General features: G+C 37.6%; 1 protein-coding gene across 4 annotated transcripts in view; it reads right to left on the bottom strand.

Annotated features, from left to right (window-relative positions):
* Positions 1-12,500, bottom strand: part of phtm (cytochrome P450 enzyme phantom) — an 18,651-nt gene that overhangs the window by 5,256 nt on the left and 895 nt on the right. For 2 of the 4 annotated variants that reach the window (XM_085663460.1, XM_085663459.1), the window contains exon 1: positions 11,805-12,500. This exon is cut by the window's right edge and continues 148 nt beyond it. In XM_085663460.1, the coding sequence (XP_085519586.1) occupies positions 11,805-12,207 (403 nt within the window). In that variant the 5' untranslated portion in view covers positions 12,208-12,500. Of the gene's footprint in view, positions 1-2,670; positions 2,815-11,804 lie in introns of those variants that run through there. The other 2 variants (XM_035880511.2, XM_085663461.1) reach the window with 2 other exon arrangements.

Below are 12,500 nucleotides of genomic sequence, written 5' to 3'. Positions count from 1 at the left end.
TTAAGAAGAAGGGAGTCGGATCCTAGGTAGAGATCGAAGGCGCGCTTAGTTTCTTATCTCGCGACAGCTCTTTCGCAGGCAGGTCACACGCGACTGTCGTCGCCACGAGAATGATCTCGGAATCCTGATGATCCACGAGATTATTGAGGTTTACGATCCACGTGCGAAGGGAATACCGAATAAGATCCTTCGCGATCGTCGTCGTGCTGTTCCTCCGTGTAGATCGCGTCACGAGTTTTCGCCAGGAGGGGTTGTTTCTTTTGGTTGGTCAAAAAAAAGAAAAGAAAAAAAAAAAAAGGAAAAAAGGAAAAAGGAAAGGAAGAAAAAAATCAAAAGAAAAAAGGAAAGAAAAAGAGGGAAGAGGAAAAAAAAAAAAAAGAAATATGTTCCTCCTCGTATCTCTCCACTTACTCACAAGGCTGAGGTAGAAAAATCTTGTTCAAATCGCCATTTGCAAAAATCGTATTATCGTAAATATTTTCAAGCTCGTAAGTTGCTTACAAAGAACGTAATAGAATCCGCATTCAAGGACTTTCCGTCTCGAGATCGACTGAAATACCAACGAGCATTCCCAATAACATCTAACATAAAGATACATAAATATATATATATATATATATATACATACAAATATATGTTTACACTTTTACATTTGTTTTACGGACAATAATATTACAGTATTGCGTGTAAATTTAACCATTAATGCCTATTAACGCGATTTCTCGTCTCGTTTTAAAACGTATTGCCGCATTGATACTTGATTATTCGCGACTCGTTCTAAAGAATCGATCGAGCAGTCAGTCGATAGGTCAGTGTCGTATTTAAATGACCACACCGCGAGTAAAACTTTCCGGGATGCGTCATACGACGAGAGTTAGTTCGCAAACGACGAGTTCGTATTTCGTTTTAAATTAGAAGGAAAGTGTTAATAAAAAAAAAAAAAAAAGATAAATAAGAAAATAATATTGATCGGCGAATAGGGAGGGAGGAAGAGAGGAAGGAAGGGTGGGAGGGAGGGAGAGATAGATCGATAATAGAGATTCTTTGACGCGATCGTTTCTTACGCAACTAAACAACAGTACGTGGTCGTCGTTATAGTCGTCGTAGTCGTTGTAGTCGTTGTAGTCGTTGTAGTTAGTGCCGTCAGGGTATGATTTCAAGTGATGACATCATCGAAAAAGATGCAAGTGGATGAAAGAGAAGGAGGAAAAGGAGGAAGAGGTGGAAAAGGAGAAGAAGAAGAAGAAGGAGGAGGAGGTGAAGGAGAAGGAGGAGAAGGAGACGTTCGCAAATTCGTGTGCCGCCAAAAATAAAACACCGGTTGTGATAGTAGCGGATAATGAGCATATGAGGTTGGGCCCGAGCGAGGTTTCAGGGCCGGTCGTTCCACCTCGCCTGCTACGCGAGCACCGATAACTGCAGCGAGGGGAGTAAAGAGAAAAGAGTTGATGGGACGCGACGACTCAAACCTCTCACGTCGTACACTGTCCAAATACAGTCGTTCCGATCGGTTAAGCGTCCCGCTTACGACACTACGAAATGGCTGAACGTTAATCGATTGTATCAATTTGGGAACAATTTGTGATCCTTTCGTTAAATAAATCGAGAACGCATCGTTTTTCGTTATTAATAAACATTTATATCATTTCTTTTGTACATTTAATATGGAATAATTTAACGTAAACGATATGTCTTTATTATTTGATTACTATTATTATTATAAATTCTTAAATAATGTTTAAGAATTGTTCAATATCAAGGAAACGTGACGATTCGAGAGAAAACTTCGGTCATCGTAATACGCGAAATGTAAAATTTCGAAAGAACATTATTCGATCGCGACGCGCTCGAAACGCGTTCGTTTCGAGTTAATAAAATAATATCGATAAAGGGACAATGAGGCTTGTGACTTCGATACCTGTCAAAAATATACGCGTATCGTTACACGGACAAAACAAGGTCGTACAGTGATTTCGCGAAGGCGACGAAGAAGCGACTCCAAGAAATTGCAAATGGACGAAATTCTTGGGAAAAGTCAAGAAACCGAGACGTCCTTGACATTCGAGAGTTTCAGCCTTTTATATATATACGTCGGTATGCCGGATGATAATGCTGCGAGATCTGGTCTTTCCAGGTATTTGGACATCCCTCTGCTTTCTCTCTCTCTCTCTCTCTCTCTCTCTCTGTCTCTCTGTCTCTCTCTCTCTCTCTTTTTCCTCCATTCTTTTCGACGTTTATAATCGTCGAAAGAAATAATTTCGTGACGACGAGTGACAAGGGTGAGGTTGTAGGGACGAAGGGAGGCGGTGAGTCGCGTAGAAAGGAAAAAGTAAAAAAAAAAAAAAAAAAGTAAAAAAAAAAAGGAACGAACGAATCATCCTATCCGTATTTCGAAAGATCCTTTTTATATATTCCATAACCCCTTATCTGTAACTTAACTCTGTACTCCGACTACGCAACATAGATACGACTATTACGCGGTATGAAGAAAGAAAAAGAAAGAAGCAAAAGAAAAAAAAAAAAAGAAAAAAAAGAAAAAAAAAGAAAAAAGAAAAATAGAAAAGAAAAGAAGAAGAAGAAGAAAAAGAAAAAGAAAGAAACGAAAGAAAAAAAAAAAAAAAACGTTCGTTCGGTGAGATAAACAAGTAAGTAAGTACCATAGGTAAGTACCTTCGAATAGCAGCAAGCAACCTTCTCGTTCGAGATCAATTTGCATATTCTATAGAGGTTTGCTACCAAGTAGGAAAACGCAACCGCGAGCGCACGTGTTTCTGGATGAGGCACGTGACCGATATTTGCCATTCCATGCTATTTCTATTAACGTGGTATTAGTAACAGTGACCAGTCGTAGATGGTGTCGATGATGTCGTTGGTGGTATTGGCGTTGGTGAGACTGGTCTATGCAAAGAAAGAAAGAAAGAAAGAAAGAAAGAAAGAAAGAAAGAAAGAAAGAAAGAAAGAAAGAAGAAAAAAAAAAAAGAAAAAAAAAAAGAAAGAAAAAAAAAAAGACATCGTGACATATGCAAATAACTAAGACGAAATAAGTACAATAATAATAAACAAGTATAGGACGACGGGGGTCCGTTTATTTTATTAATGGGAATATTAAACGGATAAAAAAAAAAAAAAAAGAAAAAAAATACTCCACAGAAAAGGAGAAGGAGAAGGAGGAGGAGCAGGAGGAGGAGGATTCGGTGGTTAGATATATGCGTTCCTTAACACGAGGAGGACGAGATATACGGCGCTCCGTCTTTCTTAATGGGAGGAGAGGCCGTCGGCACGTCCTTGCTAACCTAACTGTAATTCCCTGCGGATGCAGAGCAGAACCATCGTCGTCGACGACAGCTGCGCGGGAACTTCCTTCAAGGAGACCGATAAAAGTGAGAGTCCTTCGTTTCTCCTCTCGGAATATAAGTCTCTCTCGATGACACACGACGTACAAACACGAACGAGAGGAGCAGGTTACACACGTAGAGGACATACATGTGCTTACAAACAGGGCATATACATACATAGATATATATATATATATATATATATACATGCATACCTATAAACGTATACAAGACAGTACGAGAGAGAAGGGAAGAGAGTCCGGTTTGACTCTCATGTACCTAACCTATCCTATTCGAGTAGAAGCTCGTTTAAGAGACAAGATTGACGAGAGAAAAGAGAGAAAAATGAATAAATTAAAAGCGACATATACAGGAGAATTTCCAAATTCTTACGTGATGATCTTCCTTTTTTCTTTTCTTTCTTTATTTCTTTTTTTGTATTTTTTTTTTTTTGTTTTTTTTTTGTTATTTCTTATCATGTTATTTTTTCTCTTTTATTTTCTTTCTTCTTTCTTTTTTTTTGTTTTTCTTTTTTCTCTTAAGAAAAATAAAAAAAAAAAAAAAACCGAAAAAGAAAAATAGGGAGAACGAAAAAGAGAAAAAAAAAAAGAAAAAAAAAAAAAGAAACAAATCGCAAATTCCGCAACGTAAAAGAACTACGATCTCTTGTGTGTCTAACTTGGGAAATGAAAGATCTCGTTCCGATCGCGTCCAAGGATCTCTTCTTCTAAAAAAGGAAATAGGAAATTTTCTACTTAGGATTATTTTGCTGTGCTTGAAATAGAAAGAAAAAGAGAGAGAGAGAAAAGAAAAAATAAAAAAGAAGAAGAAAAAAAAAAAAGAATCCTTTCCTTCTATGATTTTTCATTCGCAAGGAGTTTTAAGGAATATAACCGAGCGAGAGCGTCCTCGCGAAAGGACACTCGCCTCTTTTCAAGGCTCGACTTTCGTAATGGAAATTTACAGATATGCCTACGTATGCGTTTCCTTTCTCGTCGTAGCATTCTTTCTCCTATCTGGAGAATTGATTAAAATAGGAATCCCTTTTTAAAGGTATATCTCGTTTCTTCGTTCGTTCGGACGTTCATATATTGATCATTAAATCACCCTAAATGTCCGGCTCTATGGCTTTATTTCTATCTCATTCTCATCGACGTCTGGAAATTTGATATCGCGAAAGACCAATGCGTCGTCGACTGTCGCGATTCAGAGGAAAAAGTCTCTCTCTCTCTCTCTCTCTCTCTCTCTCTCTCTCTATTTCTCTTTCTTTCTCAATGCAAAGAAAGACGCCAAGGACGTCGAGAATTTCAGGTTCTGTCGACCCGCTTAAAGGCCAACGCCGTTACATCGCCAGACGGTTTTGACGATCACCGCGTGTACGCATCGGGTCGATGCACCGCGAGACGGCTAACGAGAGTGCTGCACCCGAGATCTATCGATCTTCAACGATAACGTTAACCTCAGACGGTAGCTGATTGGCTAACTAGATGGCTGCCTGGGTGCCCTCCCTCCACCTCCACCTCCACCTTCATCATCGCCATCTCCACCTCCACCTTTCCCTTCCCCCATTGCCAGCCTGGCGAAGCACACCACAGTCCTATAAGAAAAACGATCCTCTCTCGCAGAGATCGAGGATGCTGTGAACGACGAAGGTGCACGACCGGCCTCGAAATCTTCTTGTGCAATCGCAACGATCGAAATATAATGATCTAACGCTTCCGAAGCTTTTTTCTTGTGAGAAAAAAAAAACGAAGAAAAAAAAAAAAAAAAGAAGAACACAAATAAGTAACGAAGCCGCGTAATTTGAGTTAGCAAGAGGAAAAATAAAAAGAAAAAAAAAAAAAAAAAGAAGGAAGAGAAAGAATAAAAAGAAAAAAAGATCGGACAAATTAATACAAAATCTTGAGGAATTTTTACGTTTTCGAATTCCTCGAAACTCTCACTTTCGATCATTCTCGTTTCTATTAATAGAATTGAAGTTTAATGATCGTTTCGATCTTTTGGAATGAAAATTTCCAAATTGTAGAAATGGTCAAGGAAAAAAGAAAATGAGAAGGAGACGGAGAGGAAGAGAAAAAAAGTAAGAGAGAGAGAGAGAGAGAGAGAGAGGGAGAATTAACGAAGCTAAACGAGAGATGCATGCAAGTATAGGAGTTAGTAATAAATGTTGCATAATATGTTTACGAACGTGACTCCAGGAGTAAGCGTTATCGGCACCAAGAAGCTCTATAATAAATTAATGGACATTACGCAGGATGTTATTCGTACATGTACACCCGCCATATCGATTCTCGATGAGACGAGAACGATGCCGATAGCGGTGCACGGCAATGTACCAACCAGTTTTCAACTCAAGCTTATAAGAAATGTGAACGCGACCATAAAGGCGCGCGTAAACGTGATGTCGGGTAATCACGGGTCTCGCCGGTGAACGAGGCACGCGCCTCCGTCGACGGCTGCATCTTTTCCTCCTCCTCCTCCTCCTCCTCCTCCTCCTTCACCTTCTCCTCCTCCTTCTTCTCCTTCTCCTTCTTATCTTTTTTTAATTTTTTTATCTTCTTCTTGTTTATTTTCTTCCTCGTGAAAAATCTTCTTAAATTATCCCTTTCTGAATTTAAATCCCTTAAAGTACGTACCATACAATTTGAACTTTTTTGTCGATCGAATAAATTTAAAACATCTCATGGGGTTTAGAGGACACCGTTAAAGTTCAACGATGTTAGCTCTTTTTTTTTTTTTTTTTTAAGTTTAATCAACAAATTGACAATGGAAATATTATTTTCATGGATTTCACGTAATTTAGATCATTGAAATATTTTAATATATGTGTAAAGTTCGAAATAAAATATTTATTTTGTCTTTCGAATTTATCCCTTGACAACTCCATACATTTTGACTTTATCATCGATCGAATAAATTTGAAAAGTTTCACGAATGGATAAGAAAATTCGACGATGTTAGCCATCGTTTCTTGAATTATTGTGTTCCGCATAAAGTCAATAAAAAATCACAAATAATCACAAATAATATTGCTTTTATTTCATTTCGTTTTACATGATTGAAGATTTGAAAATAAATATTTTTTAAGTTTGTTTGAACTCCTATATTTATTCACTTGTACAATTCATTTATTATTATCAATACGTATCTATCTGATTCTGAAAAGTAACGAAGAAAAGAGTCCCGTTAAAGTTTAAAAAATTTTCTATTATTCCATCGTAAAAATAGTAGTATAAACTGATCGATTTAAATGAAAAAATGGATAACTAACTAGGAAAACTATTTAAAAAGTTTTCCTCGAGAAAACTCAAGCATTTCCTTCATTCGAGTCATCGTCATTACACGTTCGTATGACGTTATAAGGGGGGGATATAATTATACCCAAGTATAATTTACTTGATTAAAGAAAAATACAATATAAGATATTTTCAACAATAATAACTTCGTTAATGGAACGTTCGTTCGGTTGAATGGCGCGTACGGAGCCATTGCTGCACCAACGCATGTCGTTGCCTTGTCGATGATTACATCCGTAAGAACGTCATCGACATTCTTGCACGACGAAATGGGAAACACGAGAAAATCATTCTCCTACGATATTGAATTCTATCGATTAAAACAATGAGAATGATTGTTTAGGATGACGTACGTAAATACGTGCGTACATGCTTGCGTGCGTACATGCGTATTTACACCAACGCGCGATAATATTATTTTTTCTCTTTTAATTATGCGAATAATCATCTCGTATTTACTCTCGTAGAAAGAGAGTAACGATATTTTAATTTCTCGAAAAATTAATCTCAGAAGAAGTTCGATCTGATATCATTAAGTATACGTTCGGAACAAATCTAAACATTGTTAGTTTTTTGTTTTTTTATTATTTTTTTTTTTTTTCATATCTTTTTGTTTTACCTTCTTTTTTTTCTCTCTCTGAAAAATATCCCCGAAATAATAATAACTCAGTGTACAATAATTATTACGTGCCAAGATAATAATGCAAACCCTTAGAATACAAGCTGAACTTGTTCTCTCAAAGGATAATATATAACGATGGTTCTTCTTTGAAAAGGGTTATTTATGACGATACAGAAATACATGCCCTTTTCCGTTCTACCGAGCGACCCATAAAAGGCCATTAGTGGTTTAGTTAAGTGAGTGAGTAAGTGAGTAAGTAAGTGAGTAAGTAAGTGAGTTAGTAAAGTTAGTTATTCGGGAAGAGTAGTAAGGCACAATATTGGAGTTGGCCGTACTATTAATACTCGAGTACGATTACTTGAATAAACTCGAAGGAACGAAGAATGGTATATAATTTTTCTTTTTTTTTTTTTTGTTCTTTTTCTTTTTCGGTGGGAACGTTTTCAACTCTTTTTAGCTCTTTACTTAGTTAAGAGGATATTTTCTCCTATCGGATATGTATGTATGTATTATACATGTATGTATGTATATATATATGTATATATGTATATATATATATATATATGTACGTATGTATGTATGTATGTATATATTCGAGGAACAAGATAGTAGGTAAGTACCTGTTGATGAGGGCGTGGCCAAGCGTTCTCTCCCCCACTTAGTTTCCCTCTCCATTGTGATAGCAAGGGAAAAGTGGGAGGAAGTGAGTGAATGAGAGCGAGTGAGTGAGTAAACGAGGGAGTGAGTATAAAAGAGAGAGAGAGAGAGAGAGAGAGAGAGAGGAGACGAACGAGATTTCTCCTAGCGGGAGGATCCTCGCTGTACCTCTTGGAGGGGCATTAAAGAGGAGTGGTGGAAGAAACTTCGATGTAAGGGCATCGAGGCGCCTCGTGAAAGGCGACAGAAGCACACCGCCGTTGCGGTAGAGCGTGCGTTAAGGGGTGCAATGATCATATTTCTCTATACTTATCGATCATTTTTATTAATTAATTTATTTATTTATTTTTTTTTTTTCTTTCTTTTTCGTTTTGCTTTTAACTTCATTCTCCGTTGTTCCTTTCGTCGAGAATATGAGACAATAAATGAGAAAATTCATTATCATTTATATTTACGCGTACGATTCATACGGTGCGCTTTTTTCTTTCTTTTCTTTTTTCTTTGTTTTTTTTTTTTTATCAGATAAAAAAAAAAGAAATAAATACAACGAGAGTGAAAAAAATTAAAGAATTAATGAAATGAAATGGAAAAAGATTTTTTTAATTTTTTAAATAAAAGGGAAAGGTAGATAGATAGATAGAGAGAGAGAGAGAGAGAGAGAGAGAGAGAAATTGTAACGCTTATATATATATATATGTACAGAAAGGCGAAAACATATGTAAGTAAACGCAGTAAAGTTAACGAGACTCATCTCGTATTAGATACGCATCTTCGATATTCGATATTCGAAGAGCGAACGTGCAAGTAGGTAGGTAGGTAGGTAGGTAGGTAGGTAGGTAGGTAGGTAGGTAGGTAGGTAGGTAGGTAGGTAGGTAGGTAGATAGGTACCTACAGAAATCGAGTCGTTAAATCTGCCAAAAAGAAAGAATAAACGGGGAGAGGCAGGAGATAAAAATCAGCGATCTCCCGTCGTAAAGACGTCGAAGTAAAGAAAGCAGGAGCACACGGGCATTCCCTTGTCCCATCTCGATAGCGCAAAGGTACGAGATTGTCCCCTTCGATCTCTACTTCCCTCTTTTTCCTTTCTCCTTCTTTTCTCTTCTCTTCTCTTCTCTTCTCTTCTCTTCTCTTTTCTTCTCTTCCCTTTTCTCAACTTGTTCTCTTCTCTTTTCTCAAGTAGTATCGAAATCTTTTGTTTCCGAAAGAGAACAGGGTTACTCGGACGATCGTAAGTTTCTCGTTCTCGCTGAAAAGTTCTCCTACAGGGCCACAAATTCCGGTAAGAGAGGACCGCCGATAATTTCACGGGCGAAGTGTACCAACGAAGGAACGAGAATAAGAAAGAGGGCGGAGGGATGCGACCGAGAGAAGGAGGTAAAGAAGGGAAGGAGACGAGGATATCTCGTCCTCTTGGTATTATACACCTTAGCAGAACTTTTCGAAAGCATCCTACCGTCCGTCCTGTCTGTCGATCGTATGTGAACGTATTTTTACGACACGCTAGATGTAAGCCAACGGGTCTCGCTCTCTCTCTCTCTCTCTCTCTCTCTCTCTCTCTTTCTCTCTCTCTCTTTCCTTCATTAATATCCTCTTATTGGTTGTAACACGTTGCACCGTTCATCATCTTTTTTAAAAGCGAGCAATTCTTGGAAAAAAAACAAAAAAAAAAGAAAAAGAAGTCTTTCAAACCGGATAAAAATAAACCGTGTAAAGTAATTTAAGAAAATAAGAGACAAAGAAAAAAAGAAAAAGAAAGAAAGAAAGAAAGAAAATAATAAGAGAAACCAGATCGGAAAGAAAGAAGAGAACTATCGGAACTACGATTAAGGACACTCCTTCGTCTCGGAGGACATCCGTTCAAGTCCAGAGTCGCGCCCGTCCGATCCGATTTGTACGGGCGATGTAACTAAGTAATTCCCTCGATATGTGTGTCACGATGTTAGAAATCTGATCGAACTCGCTAAGCGTTGTTATTTGCTTTATACCTTAATCGTCTTGCTAACATCGTCGGCTCGTAAATCGAAAGTGCTAACGGTACTAACCGAGAAGGTAACTTTGCAGGACACGTTATCAACCGGGAGCAACAAGGAGCCGTGGTAAATCCCGAGGAAAAGAGCATGACCACGTTCTATTTTATTCATCTTACCGCTATACGCCTTTGCAGAAAACTCACGACGTTCTCTCTCTCTCTCTCTCTCTCTCTTTCTCTTTCTCTCTCTCTCTTTATATATATATATATATATCTTCGAGACGATACGATTAAAATTATTTTCAAACAGAAGTTCCTTATCGCGACCGTGAAATGTTCAAGCTTATCTTGAACGACGAGACTAATGATGTTTCATGGAACATGATCAATAGAACGTACGAATGAAGGAAATGTACGATAATAAAATCTATGGAAATGAAAATTACAAGTGAAATAATTCGATCGATAATAATATCTTCGTTCGATTAGAACGAAGACGTTCAACCATCTTTACATTCTCAGAAATATCATCCATTACTTTTATGATTTCTTCTTTTTTTTTTTCTTTTTCTTTTTTATTTTTTTTTTTTTCTTTTTTTTTCATTTTTTCCTACCCTTCCAACTCATTCCCATTCTGGATTCATACGATCATGCAGGATAAAAATTGATTATTTAAACGTTATTAATCGGACGTATGACAAAAGTTTAAATTGCAACTTTTGTAAAAATTTTAAATATGATTTTCGAAACGTAACGAAAATTTTCACTATCGAAACCATTATATATAATGAATTCTATAATTGTCAATGTTTTCGATTATCATTAGATCTTTTAAAAAAAATTCTTAATACATTTTCAAGTTAACGGAGAAATTAAAGAAATTTTCGTTAGTTGATCGCGAGTAGAAAGAGGAGAAAGAGCTCTAAAACGAAAAGGAGGTGGATAGTAAAGAAGTATGAGAGAGAAAGAGAGAAAGAGAGAGAGAGAGAGAGAGAGAGAGAGAGAGAGAGAGGTGAAAAGGAGTAAGAGGAGGAGAGGTGAACTTTCACTGTGCACACGCGTTAAGTGCTCGCGGAAGCGATACTCTCTTTGTTCGAAAAAGAAAGACCCCGGAGACGGCTTTCTGGAAACGCTGTAAATCCTTTGGACGGACACGAAACGACCTCGTTTCATTTCGACGCGCGTCGTCAGTTTCTTTATAGATCCTAAACCTCGCCTCCGCTCTTGGCTCGCACGCGACGTTGACGCACCATAAGCATATACCTACTCACGCATATATGTATATATATATATATATATATATATATATATATATATACTACATTATTTTTCTTTTTTTTTTTTCATTTCGGGTTTAGTAGGTTAGTTGGCCCGCGTCGACTTCCTTCGTTAGAGGAACCGTTACGTCCTACAACACCCGCCTGCCCTTCCATTGTAACCGGTTGTCTTATTGTTACCGGTTTTCTCTCTCTCTCTTTCTTTCTCTCTCTCTCTCTTTCTCTCTCTCTCTCTTCTCTCTCTCTCTCTCTCTCTCTCTCTCTCTCTCTCTCTCTCTCTCTCTCTCTCTCTCTTGGCGAGACGGTCGCTCGCGCTTTACGACGCGCGAGGCGATTCGTAATCGAGTCAAACGACCGTCTGGGACAGTCCTTTACCTTCCGTTTACGATCTCTTTCTTCAAAGTTATCAGTCAATATGGCTCGCAAGAAAACTTTCCGTTTATTTTCCTTTCTTTCTTAATTTCTTACTTTTTTTTCTTTCTTTTTTTTTTTTTCTTTTTTTTCTTTTTTTTCCCCCGTTAATTTTCTTAACCCCCTTCCCTTTCCTAATCTTTCCTAATCGATTCGAAAGAGAATTCACAATGATGATGATATTTTTTCTTCTACTTTTTTTTTCGTTTATATATTATTTATCAAATAGAAACTCACCATGACCACTCATTATGCCGTGCGTCAAGTAAAGGGGTGCCCGTCCACAGAATGCATCCTTGGCAAGTACTTGTCGTATCAGACGAGGATCCGACAAAAGTACAGTGTATACAGAACCCAATTTCAATCCACAGATCGGACCATATTTGTATATCAATTCGGTAAATGTCTCATGCGGTGCTTCTGGATCGATCCATGGCAAATAACCAACAATTGGTAAGCACCAAGGGCCAGGTGGTAAACGATATCTCTTGCGAATCATGTAATAAAGGATCATTAGCAATATGAAAATTAATATGATCGTAACCATCTTAAACGTTCCAAGATATCCCGATTGAAATCCTCTATTACTCTTTATAACGATGATTATCTGTAAAATGTGAAAAAATTGTTTTTGTTTCATACTCGATAAGTGTCATTGCACTTACGCTGTTATGCGAAGTGCAATGAAGGAGAAGGAGAAGGAGAGGAGGAGGAGGAGGAGGAGGAGGAGAAAGAGGAGGAAAAAGGATGATGGATGAAGATGAGGATGAAGAAGAGGAGGAATGTACAAACAAATTACGTAAGAACAGGATGTCGATGCTAATGGTAATCGCGGTATCCCAGAAATCGCATACGATAGAGACGAATGATAATTACCTTTCTCCATGAGCGAATGAGCGCGTATGAACTTATCGGATTATCAAGATTCGCTCA

This window comes from Vespa mandarinia, chromosome 22 (genome assembly GCF_050613455.1).
Source record: "Vespa mandarinia isolate Hongniang chromosome 22, ASM5061345v1, whole genome shotgun sequence".
NCBI classification, from domain to species: domain Eukaryota; kingdom Metazoa; phylum Arthropoda; class Insecta; order Hymenoptera; family Vespidae; genus Vespa; species Vespa mandarinia.
Note: the sequence above shows the minus strand (reverse complement) of the source record. Positions and strands in the feature narration are given on the sequence as shown.